Raw genomic sequence first — 19,547 nt, 5'->3', positions numbered from 1 at the left:
TGTCCACATCTGTGCATAAAAATCCAGTGGAAGCAGCATCCTCCCTGCTCCCTTTCAAATCATCAAAAGAATAACATCGGAAAAACGAAGCCAAGATATTACAAACATGCACCACTTTAAACAGCCCATGGTACTTCCTAGGTTTAAATGACCAACTTCATGGTGGAATTGTAAGCTACTGAAAACGCGAACTGTGTATACCTTTTTGGACACAAAGACTACATCTGTGAAGGTCTTTTAGGGTCATATAGTCCCAGTCCTCTACATGATAGCAAGTTTTATTTAAAGGCTTTATTTTTATTTTTTCTTGGGTGTATATGTGTGTCTGTGAGTGGGTGTGTGTCTGTGAGTGGGCCTTCAGCAGTCAGAAGAAATCCCATGGAGCAGTAGTTACAGGTGATTGATTGTGAGCCACTCAACCTAAGTTCTGGGAGCTGAACCTGGGTCCTCTGCAAGCGCAATAAGCACTCTTAGCCATGGAGTCAGCCCTCCAGTCCCTCTGCAAGATTGACTGTACACCACAGAATATAAAATATGGCCATGTTTTATTTTTCAGACTAGATAAAAAAGAACCTTTAGACACCCTGAGATACAGAAAGGTACAGGTAACCATAATGTTGGTCAGATTCACCAAAGTTGTCAGAACCTTAACAACCAGAGGCCCTGGACTTCCCATCTTGTGATCCATTTTCAAGGTTTATTTGAATTATACCACTTGGGAACTTACGAGTAGCTTACCCAGACACCTTGTTTCTGATCCACTCCAGAGACCATTGGCCAAGCACTCCCGGACATGGGAGCCCACGAGTGTGTAGCCAGTGTTGCAGGTGAAGATGGCGGTGGCTCCGTACACAGTGAGTGTCCCTATCTTGTTACCATTCGGGGGAAAGGACAGGCTTCCACAGGAGATGACTGAAAGAGAAAAACTGTATTAGTCCAAGTCTGGGTTTACAGCAGAAACCATGGGTGCTGGTTTCCATAAGAAGCACATGGCAGGGAGATCTGGTTTGCTAGGGCTTTACCAATCAGCTGTCTCTGTCGGATTTTTCTTCTCTATTGCTTTTAACACAAAAGAAGTTCTACCATACTCTGAAGCCACCAAAGTCCCTACACTGGTCCATTGCTTTTTCATTCTTACAGATTGACAACCCTCTCTTCAAAATCCACAGTTTGCAATGTAAGGACCCATAAGCTTTTTCTACCTGTCTGCTTTTTCTACCCATATCGATCCTAAGAGTGATGTGATTGTGACGACACACATGACTGCCAGGAACATGAGAAGTGTTTTCACCAAAGGCCAACAGCCCAGATCAAGCACAGTGCATTAAAACTTTATCTTTAACCTAGCGCCGAGGTCATTTTTCTTGCAGTTATTTGTGTGATTTGTTTCGATGATGAGCACTGTGAAACTGCCGACTGCGCAGAGCACAGGGAACCTTCTAGGTAATTAGCAACGGTCCACACATCCTGCGCGGACACAGGCAGGGTAGTTGTAAACCCTAAGGGTATCCTTGCTGCCCCAGATAATGATGGAGCACAACTGTTGTGACCCCAAATTAGTCCATTTGGGGAGGTAGATTAATGATCATCCAGAGTAGAAATATTAATCACACCCACATGTTCACATCTCATATGCATAAACATTTGAGGGGAAAAAACCCACTGAATCTCACAGAAATAAAAAATGTTTCCAGACCTTCAAGGATGATTGAGTACCAGAGGCTCAGAAGTATTTCAACAAGAATGGAAGTCTTAGAAAAGATAACCCAGGAGAATTTCAGATCACTCAGAAATGTGATCTTAAGTCCATGCTAGTAAGTGGCAAAAGAGAGTTCTCATCCATAGTAAACTGGCAAGATATAGGGAGAAAAACACCATCATGAAGTAGGTTCATTGCTCAGTTGGTGAGAGTGGCCAGTCTACTAACACTCTCTGGTGTCTGATGGGGCTGAGGACAGTGAAAGTCTACGCTGACGATCATATAGGGAATGGAGTCAACAGTGTGAATATCATGGCGGTCGATGTCTTAGTCAATTTTCTCATGACTGTGACATAAAACTTTAGAGAAGCGACTTAAAGGAAAGAGCTCGCAATTTCATGGTGGGAAAGGCAAGGTGGTTTAGAGCAGAAAAGACTGCTCCCATGGGTATGTCAGGAGCCTGAGGCTGTGGTGATATTCATTTGTGCTGTAACAAAAATAGCCTGCCTGACGATCAGAGTGTGGGGAGAGCCACTAGTTAGTCTTAGAGGCCAGGCAGCGGTGGTGCACACCTTTAATCCCAGCACTTGGGAGGCAGAGACAGAGACAGAGGGATCTCTGTGAGTTCAAGGCCACCCTGGACCATAGATTGATTCAGTCTTAAAGAGAAACAGAGCCAGGCGGTAGTGGCTCACACATCTTTAATCCCAGCACTAGGGAGGTGGAAACAGGAAAGGATATGGCTGGGCGGAAAAAGGAACATAAGGTGGAAGGAGACAGGAGCTCAGTGAATTCGGTCTGAAGACTTGTAATGGCAGGATACCCCATTCAGCCTGAGGATTTTGTAAAGGTAAGAGCTGGTGGTTGGCTGATCTGCTTCTCTGATCTTTCTACTCTAATATCTGACTCTGGGTTTTTATTATTAAGACCAATTAGAAACTGCACTGCATGAGGCATCTTGCTCACCTCTTCCAGTCAACAAATAAGCAGAAAGACATGTGAACCTTCGAGGCTTGACTCCCCAGTGACCCACTTCCTCCAAAAGGCTCCACCTCCGAAAGGCTATACAACCTCCCAACCAGTTTCACCAGGGGACTCAGTATTCAAATAGAAGTCTATAAGTACATCTCACATTTAAACCACAACAGATTGGACCCCACAAGGTCAGCACATTGACAACTTGGACCCCAGCCAGCGACTCCAAAGATTTACATGTGATCAGATCATGGGTATTTTGATCTCATCATGGAATGAATCCCCTAACAGATTAAAAGTCATAATTCACTGCTGAGAAGTGGCAGAGACCGTGGAAATGGAGGTCTGGTTGGAGGGGGTGCTTTAAAAGGCTTGTCAATATTCAGGATCCTCCTGCTTTCTGGCCACCTCTGGTGAACAGTTCTCTTCTTCTCTTCTGCTCAGTCAGTCCGGTTTCGTTACAGGTCAGAAATGAAGAAACACAAGCACCTAAGCCACAGGCCCGTGGGAACCTCTGCAACTGTGACCCATTTGAAACTGTCTCTTTTCTCAATTGTTTTTCTCATTCTAGTCAGGCAACTCTTGTCTATAGTCCCACCCATTATTTGGGACCCCATGCAGTACCAGCAGGCCTGGGCTCCTAGATTAGATCCTGTCTCAGATTATAAAATGAAATCAGATCATTTACAAACCATGGGTATTTGTCATGGTGATGAAAAAAATTCGAACACAGAAACTTACAGATAATCAGGGGATGTAAACAAGTATGAACGCATCATTGAAATACCACCCCTTCCCCACACACCCTTAGTTAAGCTTCTCTCAGTCCAAGGTGAGACTCCCATTCAATTTCAAGTGAGCAGGCAGACTTGCAAGCTAGATATGATCTATAGGGGTCACGTGCCAGAAATCGGGAGTCTACCTCTGGAGAACAACTTGCTGAGAGAGCCTTCATGGTCCTCAGTATCTGAGACAGGTAAGCGAAACCTTCACAGCAGCAAGTGCACGCTTTCAATAATTTGCTAGCATGTACCGTACCAAATGTCAATGGATTCAAGAGGGATTTAGGTTTTTATAATTTGCCATGAACTTTTCTCTAAGCCTTTTCTCAAACACAGTGTGAACCTTACCTTGAACTGTGATATTTAGCAATTCATGTTGAAACTTCAGTGCTTATTACAAATGTGCTCAACGACAAGGCTGGGCCAGTTTCCTAGCTGAGAGCTCCGCATAGCTTTAGCGGTAGGGCAGGGAGAAAACCCACATTGGATTCTATCCTCCCAGCCTTGGTTGGCCCGCCCTGGTAAGGAGACTATTTAAAGTCTGTCCTCTAATGAGGTTCATTAAATCACAAGGAACTAAGGGAGCAACAGCTGGGCTTCTGGGAAGCTGAAGAATGGGATTCTGAGCTGCAAGTTTCCTTTGGATGCAAACCCTACTCATTATTGATGGTGGTAGAGCTACTTGGAAAAACGTAATTGGGAGAGCCCGTCATCACTAAAAATAGTCTCAAAGCAAGAAAAAAGCCTATCTCCATGCTAGTCTCCCTTCTAGTCTCCAGAAATGGACTCATTAGCTTTGTGTCTGTCCCTACCACTGGACACATGTCCATACTCACCAACCACAGCGCTCTCAGAACTCATGGGGGTCTGCACAGGTCAGGTGCTATGCTGAGTGCTCCCGGAAGACCCTGCTGAGTGCTCTCTGTTAATGCTGTCTTTCTACCACAGCCATGGGTGACACTGGCTCCCCACAGGCAGCCTTCTTTTTCCTCTCTACAGAATTCATAGGGAAATGTACTTTGAAGGAGGAGCCTGGTGGCATGTGTTTTATCCTACTATGAGGCCAGCATCCCTGCCAGCAGCGTGAGTACTTAGACAAGCTCAAATGTTGCTACTTCCCACAGCTGTAGTCAATAATGACTACACACATGATTACATGTAGCTCACAATGACCGGGAACAGTCACGAGCACTGCGCTCAGCTGTCAGTGAGAAGAGGCAGGGTGTGCTCAGAGACAGGGAGATGGTGCTTGTAAACACACAAAGGTGTGATGCGGGTGATAGCCTGCATCACTCTGGGAGGTCTTGGGCCCTATGGTTATGATCTGACACTGCCTGTTAAGTCTGGAGGCCTCATCCAAAATGAGGATGCTCACGATGGAATTTGGCTGCCCATGCCCTAGGGAGCAGATTCTGGAGCTACGGATGTGTCTCTCAAGTTCAGGGCCATGATGCACAATAATAGATGGAATAACAGTACCACTCAGGCAGACGGGCGGAATGGTTGTGCAGATTCCTGTGGCTGGACCGTGCCAGGGGTTAAGCACGGGTTCACACAGGTCTCTGGTTAGCAGCGGGAACACCCAGAGAAACCATGCAGAACCTCAATTTGGCCAAGGTCAGCTTTCCGAGAAGCCATAATGAGTAGTTAGGAACTGGGGGCAGTCTAGAACATGGGCGATGCTCTCTATATTCCATTTTAAATATCCAGTTTGGCTTTTTGAGCATACATACACACACACACACACACACACACACACACACACACACTTTAAAGTGTAAAGACTTCTGAATCATGTATCTCCACAATAAACATGTTTCTTACTTTTAAAAAAATAAACAACAAGAAGAGCGAGAAAAAAAGAATGCTGTCTTCTCTGTTGTGTGGGTATTCTGCCCACCCCGCGAAGGAGGAAAAACTCAGGTGGGAAGATCTCCTAGGCTGTAGAGAACTTAGGACCACTTGGAGTGAAAAGGTGAACTCCACGAAGCTGGGGAACTCAGCTGATCTGGGGGTGCTGTGGATGTGCTTGGGGGTGGCCAAGAGTCTTTTCTCCTTCCTTGGTTAAGGACCAGCAAACTAGGAAACTTATCATCTAGGCTCCCGAGAAGACACATATTGGAAAGTAAAAGGTTCCCTTCTCATCTCACAGCCTGGCCATTTGGAGATAAGCCTCAGGTAACTGAAGCCTGATAAATTACAGCTCCATTGCTATGCCCATGGTTTCCATGACAACACACTGGGTGATGCTGTTGATTCAGTCTCAGCACCAAATGGAAACAAGGGTTTCTTCTATAGGGAAGCAGCCACAGGCTGGCAAACTGGGCTTAGGAAAATGTGTCATTTTAAGGATTTTAAATGAAGAAACGAAATGGTGTTTGAACTTCCTGGGGTTTTTATGTACACATTTCAAGAAAAGTATATCAGTATCAGCAATGATCTTGTGTTTCTTCTGGATCTATGTGGGTAAAATAGGGACTATAGGAAATGAAGAGAATTTAAGTTACAGTAAGTGGCAACTTCATAAGAAATGGTAAACCAACACATCCAGTGATTTCTCTAGGTTCCAGAAAATGAACATCATAAGGTCCTATTTTTTTCATACCCTTCCTTTTTGGAAGGATAAGACCTAGGTGGTTTGTAGTCCTCAACAGCCATTGACTGTTCTGAGAGTTTAGAGCGGCTTTTGAGTGAGGAGACGGTGGTCAGACCTGATCCCCAAAATTTGTTCTAAAGAGAAGTAACGTTAGATACTGAACTAAAGCTGGCTGCTGGCGACAGTCAGTGACATAGCCATGAGGACACAAGGATGCAGACGTGGAAGAGAAACCCGAGACAGAAATTAAGTGAGTGTGTCTGTTTCTGTTCCTGCATCTCTGCCACTGGTCCTTTGAGCCCCGTGCTCATCACAAAAGCCCAAGGCTCCAGGAGGCCCCAGCATCCCTCCAGAGTCCACAGACGTCCCTCTGTCCAGCTGCTAGACTACTAACTGCCTGGGTTTTGTATACTGCCACTAAAACTGTGCACTTAGAGAAGTTCAGACCAGGCTTCGAGAACCCAGCCACACTTATGCAGTACGTCACAAGGAAACTCAAAAGGACACTCTTAGAAATATCATTTTGCTAGAAAACAAATCCCTATCGTTCATAAAAAAAAACCCCACATGCTATTTATATTAGCATGGAAGGGACTTGCTATCATTTTATATAAATTAATGTGTATTTATATCTTCTCAATTTTCAGGAAAATTGTTAAATATTTTAAAAGCTTTAACAGCTTCAATTTATAATATAGGAAAGGATAAACTCCTAGAAATCCTAAAGTTTTCTTCCCTGGCCACAGACATCCCACACAATCTCCAGGGCTTCCTTCGTTCAGACAAAGCTGTGGCCAGTTTATGAGTCAGTTCATCTTCGGTTACAAGGGTGAGATTGACAGGGTGAGGCTATTCTGGTGATGAGGTGAGCCTTTAAAGAGGCCACATGGCTCCTGTCTTCTGAGAGATGGAAACCATTAAGTGTGAGAGGGTGGAGGAAACACGTTAGAAACTGAAAGTGGATCCCATTACCTGAGACACGGCCATAATCACAAGGACGTTTATTTTGCCCCTGAGTGTGAACAGACAGCTGGGTTTGGCCAGGCAGCTTCAGGTACACACAGGACTCCAGCAGCACCACAATGGCAGCTCTGGGAGGTACCAGGCAGAGGAAAGACACAGACGCTATGGCTTTATCTAATGTTACATGCTAAACCTGTGAGCCCATCCCGTGTCGCATTCAGAACCTGTGGGCCCATTCAATGTCAAACAGAGACACTATGGACCCATGGCATACAAAGAAATTGTGGGTATATCTAATATTACACATAGAACCCATGGGTTCATCCAATGTCATTCTGAGACCCTCTCGGCCCATTCAATGTCATATGCAGAATCTGTGAGCCCATTCCATGTCATGTGCATACACAACCCGTGGGCCCATCCAGTGTCAGTCAAAGAACTCCTCTGTGTCACATGGACTTACTGCACTGGGGATAACTGCTCGGCAACAGATACAGCACCTCAGGTAGAACCTACCGCATTGTAACTCTGACAACAGCTTTCGAAGTTGGGTACCTTTTCCACACAGTGGGAAGACACTGGATGATATTCTGAACTCCTGGGCTCTGGTGTCATTTTCAAAGGATTAGCAACAGCAAACAAGGTCTAGAATGCTAGACGATACCATAACCTGTCACAACGAGTCACGGGTGTCTGCTCTGATCCATCTATGTTTCCAAAAAGAAGGAGTTTCCAAAAATTTGCAAGCTCTTTTGCAAATGCAAAAGAAAATTTTCCAAAATAGATAAATAGAGAGGAATTTGATAATAACTGTGGTACTTTTAATGAGAGTAGCCTCCACAGGCTCATAGATTTGACTACTTGGTCCCCAGTTGGTAAAACTGTTTGGGAAGGTTTGGAAGGTATGACCTGGAGGAGGTGTGTCACTAGGGTGGGCTTTGAGGTCTCAGAGCACATGCTCTTCCCAGTTATCTCTCTGCCTCCAACTTGACAGTCATGATGTGAGCTCCAGCTGCTGAACCAGCACCATGCTTTTGCTTCATAGTCACAGACAGGAACCCGCCAAAACCATAAGCCTGATGAAGCTTCTTTTATAAGTTGCCTTGATCACAGTAATTTGTCAGAGCAATAGAAAAGTCACCAAGACACTAACAGTGTCTACCTTTTTAGGTGAGTGAAAAACTTTCAGCTGGGTCACCAGGAGAAGGACATGGCTCCCTGGGAACTCTCCCTTCCTGGACGATGCTTTGTCTTCTTCCCACACAGATTCCAAAGCATGCACCCAGGGCACTTTGGATCCCTGAATGACATCTGGGTAAACACTCTGTCTTTAGAAGACAGCAAGAGTTTCATAGATGTGTGGAGATAATATGGAGACATTGCCAGTGGGCTGTCCTGGCTAAGATGACGTCAACTTGAAATTCAGTCATGAATAGAGAAAACCAAAGCAAACCAAGGTTTCAGGTGGATTCTCCTGATTCTAGAAAATGCTGCACATCTACGGTAGTATGCAAAGGAGATAGATTGCAGTGTGTGACACAGGGCTCATGTCCAGTCACGTGGGGCAGCAAGTGGTCACCAGTGTGCACAATGTGTTTGTGTCTGGTGGGAAGTGACGACAATGGATGAATGTGTGACTCCTAGCAGGGGCCAGATGGTGTTGGAGAGCAAGGGCACTGTGTGTGTCAGGACAGCCAATTTCTAGAACCGTGGGGTAAAACCAGAAGCACAGTGCCAGGGCATCGGGACCTGCTGAGGGGCACCTTGCTACTTCTGGGTGTGGTTCAAGCCTCAAGAGAGCTCTAAGTTTGTAAAGATTTACTTGTAGGAGTAAAGTATTCTAGAAAGGCAGTTTCAGGCATCAAGTTGACCCTGTCTATCAAGATCCTGTCACAGGCACACACACAGACAACATCCTCAGCTGGAATTAGGTACATGAGAGTGTACGTAGGGCCTGCTGCACCTACAGGAACATTCTGCGAACCCCTCAAGGGGGCTAAAATGCCAGAGTCTCCATGCTATTCTCCTTCCCTCCTGACAGTCCCAATTCTGCTTCCCCAATCACAAAATGGCTCCAAGGAGCTGGGGATGTGGGTGAGTGACATGAGTGTGGAGAGAATGTGGAAGGCAGGGGAAACTGACTGTGGGCTCCTGGCCAGGCATTGGTCACCTAAATGAAGAGGCCATCAGAGCCACCAGAAGCCATCAAAGTCCAACTGTGATGGCGCTTTGGGAAAGGTGTCTTGAATGCCCCAGGCCACTGTTCTTCCTTACTTATCTCTGGGTTCCTGAGAGGAGTTTGTATTACATGAAGCATTAGCATCTGTTGTATTAAAAGTTTAATTAAAATTATTTGTACAGCAGCTAAATACACACATTCTTTTGTTTTTCTCCTTCTTCGTCTACTGCCATTCATCCCGAGCTGTGTATTGCATAGATCTCACACAGGCCAACTGCTTGTTTCAAAGTCTGACAATTTCCTGTGTATAATTAGTGCAGATTGGCTATCAGAGATGTGCAAATCAGACAGCGCTCCGAACAATGTCAGCTCTGTCTTATTTCCTATTTATTCATAGTTTACTGTTCATCATGTACCTGAGAGTATAATAATCTCCCCTTTCAAGACAATTGAGGAGGACAGATATCTTCAGCATACAAAACTATTTCCCAAGATCCTAATGAGAAGTTCATCATCGCACCCACACAGAAGAATAGTTAGCTCTTTAAACATGGGCTTTTATTTATCTTCAGGCACAGATGTGAAATATGTGATGATTTTAATATTCTGAAGTTTATAAAATACTGTCATTAATAAAAGAACACAGTGTTGATTATCTGATCCTGCAGCACCTGTCTGAGCACGTCATGCTAACACACAGGCTCTACGTTAGTCAGCAGGACTATAATGACGTCCTCACAGGTGAAGCCATTGCTGCTGTGACCTGAAGTTCTGTACCTCTGTTTGTAGCAGGGTTTGCCGTCACTCACCTTTGCATCTGGGTCGGTCTTCCTCTGTGTTCCAGGTCCCATTGGCTTGGCACTGCAAGAGCCTCTGACCCTGCAAGAAGTAGCCAGGGCTGCAGCTGAGGAGAACTTGAGCTCCGTATTCGTTCAGTGACCCCGACACCAGCCTCCAGAGTACATGCTCTGACAGCTGGCCTTCGATGCTGGGGCAGGGCACCGCTGTGAGAGAAACACCCGAGCATCAGTACGGCTTCCTGATGGACAGCTTTTGCCATAACTGCTTCTAGAAGGTAGGGCCCGCATATCTATGGAACTCACTGTGGTGTGGAACCTGGATGCCCTCTACCCTTGTTTCAGGATTTCTCTGTTTTCCACATACTCACATGGGAGGTAGCCCAATCCCAGCCTGTGTGTTACTGTCTCATTACAGATGTGAAGGGGATCTTACTGTTGGACTATATTACAACAGTAGGAAATCATTCCTTTTCTGAGCAACACATACATGCACACACATGCCCTCATTCACACATGGGTACATGAGAACACATCTGCCTTCACACATGTTCAAAACCACTTGCAAATTCAAATATATGTACAGGACAATATACATGCACAAATACACACGGGAATATATGCACACACTATAGCTGCTTTTGCTAGATTTACAAGTACACAAAAATAGGCACACTGCATTATCATTGTAGAAAAAATAACCTAGCATCACAGTTTAAGGGAAAGACTTCCCATGATGCAAGGCCAAGAAGACAAGTTCCTGAGTGCAGAGCTATGGAAACAGTTGTAGTAACAGTAGTGTAGGCTCAGATGCAGCCCCAGGATAGTAGACCTTAGAGAACTTACAGCCATGGCTGGTTCTTGCTTTTAACTTGTGAAGTTCATTTAAAATCCTATCGTACTTTTCCTAAACAAATCTGTACTCCCATAGTCTCCAAATTTCACATATTTCAGTCTCTCTGTAAAAGCAATGAGGTTAAAAAATTAAGGAATATTTGTTAATTAAAAGCCATTCTTAAGCTTATGTCTCTATATTTTTGGATGTGGCAACTATTCTGCATGACTATGGAGGATATAGAAATGGCTTGCTTAGCAGTAGATATAATTTTCTGAGCTAGGATATGTCTAGCTTTTTAGGCAAGACAACCATCTCCATAAAGCCTTCGGCCATATGAACCCTGAACTCAGCTGGAATGTGACAAAAGGCTTTCCTTTTGCCAGTGTGTGCTTCTGGAACTAATTCGTATATTCTAATCATCTGCTCTCTCCCCTCATAAGCTCTGCTTTTGCCCAGGGTGGAAAGGGAGTTTTCATGGCTAATTCCATCCTCACTAACAGCAATCCGACAGTCCACAGCTTCCTTGTTTTCATGGCTGATTCCATCCTCACTAACAGCAATCCGACAGTCCACAGTTTCCTTGTTTCTTCATGAAAACAGTATTTGGCTTGCTTTTTTTTTTTTTTTTTTTTTTGAGGTCAGTGGGGCCCTGGTGAGGAGGGGTGAAGAGTAGAGTCTGGAGAGATGTTTTTTAATTGTCTTCTAGCTTGTGTCTCTTGCTCACTCTCTACTTGGCAACAAGCTTTTTTTTTTTTTTTTAAAAAAAAAAAAAACTAACCACTATATCTTTTCATAGTTTTCCAGCTAAGTCAAGTATAGGTCACACTTAGCTACAGTTGTCTGAGTGTGCATGCGGCATGTGCACAGTCTGCAAAGGAACTTGCCACGAAAACAGAATAGCAAAGACATCTACTGAACCACACCCGTGAAAACTGAAGATATGCTTCTCCTTTCTCAGAGGCAATTCCCACTGAGACCACACCCAGCCGTGCATAGCATCCTATGTATATGATAGCCAAATGCAATCTATAAACACTGCATTGAAGCCATCAATAATGTTCTCTCTGATAAATGTATAAAACAATTAAACAACATATTGTAGGGAGTCAACAGACCGGCCTCTGTAGAGAAGAGTCACCACAAATGCTAACACTCTGGGACTAAAATGAACCATGATCCTGACACCACAGAGGGTCCCAGATGAGCGGCAAAAGTCTCCTAGGAGGAAAACTCAAGTCTGGGGTGGGCACGAACTGCAAAGTCCATCCTGTCTTTTGATTGCTGAAGAAAGAACATAGGTTTTCAGAAACAGGTTCCTACCAGTTTTTTATTTTTTTTTGTTTATGTTTCTACTGTGGGTTTTATGTTTTCAAAGTTGATCTGTGGGAAAGACTGTGCAAAGCAAGAATAACTCACAGTCATAGCTGAGTGACGACATACTTGGGTGGTGAACCCCAAGTAACATAACCTGGACGGTGGGAAGAAAAGTCCCTGTGTGTGATGGTGAAGGAGGCAGCCTCTGTGAATTTGCCTACATCTATCTACACCTGCATTCTTGCAAGAAGGAGCCGTTATCACACACGTGGGTTGCTATGTGAGGTGACAAGAGCAACTGCTCCATGTGGATCCCGAATGCCACAAATATCTATGAATATGCATGAGTATGTAAAATAAAAATAATTTAAGAAAAGAATTGGAAATCAATTCCCTGAAGACATCCTTGCTCATAAACACAACACCCGATGATGTACATCTTAAGGGCCACCCTTTTTTGGTTCTGAATAAGTGCTCATAAAGCATCATGAGATGAGAAAAAAGAGTAATCATCATCATCAACACCTTCAACACCATGGTTGTCACCATCACAGTCACCATCACCACCATCATCATAATCACCACCACCACCATAACTATCGTATTTACATTTCACAGGCAAACAAGCAAGCCCATGTCAGTCAATCCAGTGAAGGATTCCCTCTTGCATAGCACCTCCCTGATTTGTACTTTCCCTGGCAACGCAAAAAGCAAAATTCATTCCACTAATTACTAAAAATAGGCAGACGGAGGCAACTCCTTCAGAAGTTCATCATGGAGGGTACAATTACCACAACAAGCAAATATCAAGTAAATTGCAAGGTCTCTGAAGGAAGATGAAATGTTGTTATAGCTGAGAAATACAGGCAAACAAATCTATGGCATCATGAATTTAATCGGTCCATATAGTTGACAATTATGAGAGAATTTTCATGTTGAGTCAATGATAACTATGATGCAACTTAAAAGAATATGCTGGTTTTCCCACAAACCTAACATCCCTTCTGTTTGGTCTTTTGCAGACAGATAGGCTCCAATCACTAAGGGGTCATTTTCCCCCTTTCAACTAAGGGAGCATCTGCAGTGGTCCACCCATCCTAAGGGGCTCAACATGGTGAATCTCGAGCACTTGGCAAGGGAACCTAATCCTACCTCTCACATCAAAAGAGTGAAAAACACAAATAATGACTAGTTTCCATACAACAGACACATTTTCCCAACTGCTGGATGTCATAGAGATGGAGAAGACACATGGGGAAATCTTGGCTTTCATTTTAAAAAAGCTTTTATTTATTTGCTTATTTATTTATTTGTGTGTGTGTGTGCGTGAATGCGTGACTGTGTGCGTGTGTGTGTGTACGTGTGTGAAGGTGCAGTTACAGGTGGTTGTGAGTCAACCCACCTGGGTGCTGAGAACTGAATTTGGGTCTTCTGAAAGAGCAGCGTGTGTTCCTAACTTCTGAACTATCTCTCCAGTCCTTGGCTGTCAACTTTATGGAGATTCTGGTTTCTTGAGCTAGGGAAAAGCAGCAAGGCAAACTGTTCTTTCCTGGGGCACTCATGCTCTAGTGAGTCTGCCACCAGGAATATAAAGCATTCGCTCTGGTAGTTACAGGCCCTTCTCATGAATCTTCCCTGTTTGTCTAATCAGCCCCGAAGTGTGGAATATAATCGTCTTTTTATTTTCTTTTAACAGAGTTTCCCGTCTCATACTCGTGTGGGTAAGTACTTATTACCACGTTTAGTTGGAGCACATTTAATTAGATCTGTAAAATTATGATTAGATACCTTCGGAGTGAAATAATTTAATCATACCCGTCTTCACACTCACAGCTAAAGTGGCGTCTTTACAGACCGCCGGCAGCCTCAGCTGATGGGAGTGAGGGAAATGGGCTGAACCGTGGAACTTCAGAAGCCTAGACAGCAAGACCATCAGCTCAGCAAATAGTGAACTGATTGAAGTTATGATATCCTTTTAAGTTCTGTGTCTTGTGGTTGGTTTGGGTAATTTTCAGTGAGAACATTTCCCCAGGACTGCTGGATGTGGATTTAGGGGGAGGTACTTTCTCTGGGCCTTTTGTAGTCTTTGTGTTTTATGATGAGACTTTGGTACATGGACTTTTTTTCACTGACTGTGTGTGTGATATGCAATCCCAGGCTGCCCCTGTTGAGCCCAGGCTCGGTTTTGCTGTTTCCCAAGCTTGGACGCTTTCAGATCGAATGTGACGAGTTGGTAGGTTGCTCCTTTGGGTGTTCAGTGTCGATTTTGGAGTAGAGAAATTGGGGGTGAGGATTCCAGTGGGTGGCAAGCAAGACGCTGAGCTTCGGTGGAAGAGAGCACAGGCTCCTTTGCAGTGGCGCTTTAATTTTTGCTCACTGTCGGTCTAGTTTATAAGGATTCAGGTTTAAATGTCCTGCACGTAGTTCCCGAGATTAGCTCTTCAGACAGACGTTAAATAAGTGCGTTTTAAAAACATTACTTTTGCTCCTACTAAACAATGTCAGCCCAGGGCAAACACTAATAACTGAGTCTAAAATAGCCTGCAGTCTGTTCGGGTTATGATGACAGAGCCTCCCTGGGTTTCAGTTCTCAGGTGCACAAGCTACTGGTGTCACAGTACATACTCTGGAAAGCCCCTCAGGAGGGTTGGGTCCCCAGAGGAGCCCCAAGGCCCTAGAGACCTAGGTTTCCCTTCTCCTTCTCCCAGCACAGTGCTAGAAGGTTGCTGAAAAGAATTAATTGGGAGCGGGGATGGAGTGGGGTGTTTTCATGTTCTGTATGGTTGCTGTCAGAATTTGCCTGTCCTAGGAGGCTTTCTGCCTCTTCGTCTCCTGCTTCAAAGTGATAGGCAAGACAATGACCATTGGGACAGCTGTTGCCTGATGCCCAGAAGTCTTCCCCTAGTCTCGTCTCCTGGTACCTCCTCGTCTCCTGCCCAATGACTTCCCACAGCGTGAAGGCAGCCAAGTTCTTTGTCAAAGTGTAACTGGACATATTCTTTGTGTCTGACTGTTGCTGCTTTTTATAGGATTTCGACTGTTTATAGGAAAAGGGAACCATAAGGTGATAAGCAGTCCAGTGGGCAGACATTTTTAACACAAACAGCTTTTTGAAAAAGACTGATTCATTATTATAGGTGTATTTTCTGTGTGCCCCAATATATGTATGTGTTCTCTCTCTCTCTCTCTCTCTCTCTCTCTCTCTCTCCCTCCCTCCCTCCCTCCCTCCCTCCCTCCCTCCCTCTCTCTCTCTCTCTCTCTCTGTGTGTGTGTGTGTGCGTGTGTAGGAGCCACTGGAGGCCAGAAGAGCATGTTGGATCCCCAGTAGATGGGGTAACAGATGGCTGTGAGCCTCCAGATATAACTTCACCTTGCTTTCCTGTCCTAATGAAGGATTTGCATCTCATTTAATCGTGAAACATTCTGATGCTTTGCTGGGTATGGTGGTGTATACTTTTTATCCCAACATTTAGAAGAGGCAGATATATCTTTATGAGTTTAACTTCAGCTTGGTCTACATAGTGAGTTCTAGGTTAGCTGGAGCTACAAAAGTGATAACCTAGCTCAGAAATAAAGGGGGGCGGGGAGAGTTTGGTGTTCTGCACACAGTAGGTCTTCATAAATAATTAATAATTAATGTGATTCATGAACAGCATCAACTGAGCAAGTGCCCACAAACTGGCATTGCAGATTAGACAAGTGTTTGTGGAGATGGTTGGCTTAATGCCCTCGCCTCCTTCCCAACACATGGCGCACAGTGCAAATCCATCCATTATTTTGCCAAACTATCAAGCCCTGCACATTAATATCACTGGCCCTGACTGGGTATATTGTAGCACCAGCATGGATCTTATCTTCCAACAGCCAGATCCAGTCTCAGTAAAGAATTAAAATGTAAAAATGAGACTCGGAATGTACCTAGGAGATCTGTACAGTTTCAGGGAGATACCGATAGAAACTGCTGTTTATTCCAGTCTTTAACTGGGTCAGCCTCGAGGTGGAACATAGTGAAGGTGTTTACTGTTCATCTCTAGTACTATCAGATTGGAAGCCTTTCTCTTTTACTTTATTGTTTGAAGATTTATCTATTTATGTTTTATTTGTGTGAGTGTTTTGCCTACAAATGCCGGTACTACATATATGTAGTACTTGAAGAGGTCAGAAGGCCTTGGACTTCCGTAACTCCTGGAACTGGAGTTACGGATGACTGTGAGCTTCCATGCGGGTGCTGGGATTCGAATCCGATCCTCTGGAAGAGCAACCAGTGCTCTTAACCTCCGTGACATTTCTCTGGCCCCGGTTTATTTTATTTTTGAGACAGGGTCTGACTGAGCAGCCCGGGTTGGCCTTAGTTCACAGAGAGCCATATGCCTCTATCTTTCAAGTACTGGGATAAAATGTGTTCTTTACCATACCTGATAGAGATGCGTATCACCTGGTACTTCATCTACTAATTCTGCAATTTACTACAATTGTTAAAGAAACTTAAAAACTCCTTTGATCCCACACAGATACAATGGGATTAGCTTGAAAAATATATAGGACTGTATATATGTATGTATTATATATATGCACATACATGTGTGTATGTGTGTGTAGACACATATGGATATACATAGATACACAATTGTTACCAAAATTTAGCACTGATCGCATTTTCTAAGGATAAAGTTTTGTGTTTAGCATGCTTGATGTCTTCAGTTGTCATTAAGTGTAAGAAACCACCCCCAACAAAAGTTAAAACGGGTTTTCCTCACACTCAGCTCTGCCTACTATGACATCATTTAACACTGATTAACTCTGTCCGCTGCTAGTGAAAGGGACACTTTAATCGCAGCACCGAGCAGTGTGTCCTACATAGATCCTGGATGCCCCAACTGGGACAGCACCTTCACTTCCCATGGGTTTAAGCAACTGGGCTATAAAATGATGCCATATTTAATGGAAAATAACCAAGAAAAATCAGTAGTTTACAAATATCACCAACTAACTGAGAACATGGACTAAAATCGCAAATGAAAGCAAGGAAAATAAAAGCCGTGGTGAGCTGTTAATTACTTTTGCAAAGAGTTTAAAATTTTAACATGACCAACATATACAAAAAATAAAAAAGCAAACTAATTGTATAATCAAAGGTCAAGGAAACCTTTGTTATTGAGATATCATCAAAGGAAAACTAACATTTCTATTTCTAAGTTTTGAAACATTGGAAGGGCATATTAATTTAAAGTCAAGATTTTCAATATGTCTGTGACAAAATTCTTATTGTATAAATTATGTTTGCATGTACATGTGTATGTGTATACATGTGTGTTTGTTCATGTGTATACGTATGTGTGCACGTGTGTGAGCATGTGCTTGTAACTTCTAAGGTTGGCTTCTCAGCATGACTTGTGTGCTTGTTAAGACTATGTTTTACATCAGATTTAAACTTTTCATGCTTGAACCTTTTTCCTTTTCAAAATATTATTTTTTAAATTAAATATAATTACACCATTCCCCTCCCCTTTATTCTCTCATGTTTGACTCTTGTAAGAACATTACTGTGCACTGAAAATGGCTTTCTAGAAGTCTTACTGCACTTTCCAGATGAATTGGTGCTTTTCCTGGCAGCCGGTGATGTGTATAAGAAGTCCGTGGCATAGACACGAATCAAGCATCAGCTCTAACTTTGAAAAACTCAAACATCACATGAGAAATGGTGAGAGCAACTCACACTGCTTTATGTTACACACTTTATGCTCAGTGTTGTGCTCACACTCATTAGCTTCTACTCACACTGAAAATGGCGCCAGCATAAGGTTTGGTGGGGTAAGTCTTGGGTTATAGATTGTCATGGAATTTACTGGGATTTACTGGACTAACAACCAGGAATACACAATCCATTTAAAGTGACTGGAGTGGTCTCTATGGAAGTTGCTTGTGTTGTGAAGATGAAAGGGACCAGGTCCTCACAATACTGGGAAGTGTCTGCCTGCATTCTGGAAGTTAAATTCACCCCTGCTCCCAGGGAACGCAGTGGACAGAACACTTACGTCTGCACGTGGGTGGCTTCCCTCTGTTGCTCCACAGGCCATCCTCCTGACACACAGCAGTGGCTTGCTGACTGGCATCCAGCTTGAAGCCTTCATTACATTCGTATGTCACTTTACTGTCCAAAGTGAACTCATTGCCCGTGAATGAGCCGTTTCCTGGAGCCTCTGGAATTCCACAGGACACAGCTGAAGAAATAAGGAAGAAAGCCATACTGATTCTTAAAGAACTTCTTTAAATTTTACCTTCATTTTTATCTCAAAGACAAATTCATTAATTATGTTCTTCAGTTTTGTCAAAGGTACGTGCATTTTCAGATTTTTAAGGATGCAAAGTGTTCAAGAGAAACACTGGAAAGCTTATCAAAATGGAGAAAAGTGGTTCCATGTAAAACACTGTATCAAAGGGATACTAGAGGTTCCAGGTGATAATTCTTGGGTATAGGTTAGTAACAGCCTGATTGTTTTGTTGTGTGTTCAGGTAGCAATCACACACGCTACCTTGGGTGACTTTGGGCAGGAGGATGAAGGGTTGGCCACTTCCTTATCATCAGAACAATGACTTTGAATATCAAGACCCATAAGAATTGGTCACGAGTGCACAGTATCCACCTCCCTTTTGTCTCCACCTTTCCCCACTCATTTCCTTCAACTCATTGGAAGTTCTTTTTAAAGGATGCTGTGATTTGCCTGACAATGCCCTTCACCTGATTCTGTGTTGGGAAATGTAGTTTCAATTGTGTAAACAAGTGTGCAATCTTTAAGAGGTAAGGGCCTCTGGAGGTTCTCATTCTGAAAGCAATTACATTCTCCTGAGACCCAGGATATTTCTCAAAGAGCTAACAAAACTGTTGAAAGAACAAGTCAGAGCTGAGTGTAGTGGCACACACCTCTAATCCTAGAACTGGGGAGGCAGAGGCAGGTGGGTCTCTTGAGTTCAAGACTAGCCTGGTCTACATAGTGAGTTCCAGGATAGCCAAGGCAACAAAGAAAAACCCTTTCTTGAAAAACCAATAAAAACCAAAAGAAAAGAAAAGAAAATAAAAGAAAGAGTCTAAGTTCACTGGCCTCTTGACTCAACATGTGATCACTTTCTCTCAAGCAAGGTCCTACCATGATGCTCCTGATGTGTGTCCCTCACCACCGATGACACCACACCTCTGGGACATTTAAGAGTCCAGAACTGTGAGCCAGTTGCATCTCTTTTCTCATAAATTTCATAGCACTGGGAATTTTGTTATATGATACAAAGGAGGCTGGTATAAATGTAAACAGATTTCCTATGATCACCAGGAATGAGAGCTAACATCTTCTGAATTACCCAGAAAGATCAAATTAACTAAGCAGTCCTCTGACCAACAGTGTGTTAGAT

The 19,547-nt window shown here is 43.6% G+C and overlaps 1 protein-coding gene across 2 annotated transcripts in view; it reads right to left on the bottom strand.

Annotated features, from left to right (window-relative positions):
- Nucleotides 1-19,547, bottom strand: part of Csmd1 (CUB and Sushi multiple domains 1) — a 1,398,492-nt gene that overhangs the window by 51,115 nt on the left and 1,327,830 nt on the right. For both annotated transcript variants that reach the window (XM_057752269.1, XM_057752268.1), the window contains exons 50-52: nucleotides 18,179-18,364; nucleotides 10,004-10,198; nucleotides 739-912 (exon numbers count right to left, since the gene is read on the bottom strand). In XM_057752269.1, the coding sequence (XP_057608252.1) occupies nucleotides 739-912; nucleotides 10,004-10,198; nucleotides 18,179-18,364 (555 nt within the window). The remainder of the gene's footprint in view (nucleotides 1-738; nucleotides 913-10,003; nucleotides 10,199-18,178; nucleotides 18,365-19,547) is intronic.

Source organism: Chionomys nivalis, chromosome 20 (assembly GCF_950005125.1).
Source record: "Chionomys nivalis chromosome 20, mChiNiv1.1, whole genome shotgun sequence".
Lineage (NCBI taxonomy): Eukaryota > Metazoa > Chordata > Mammalia > Rodentia > Cricetidae > Chionomys > Chionomys nivalis.
Note: the sequence above shows the minus strand (reverse complement) of the source record. Positions and strands in the feature narration are given on the sequence as shown.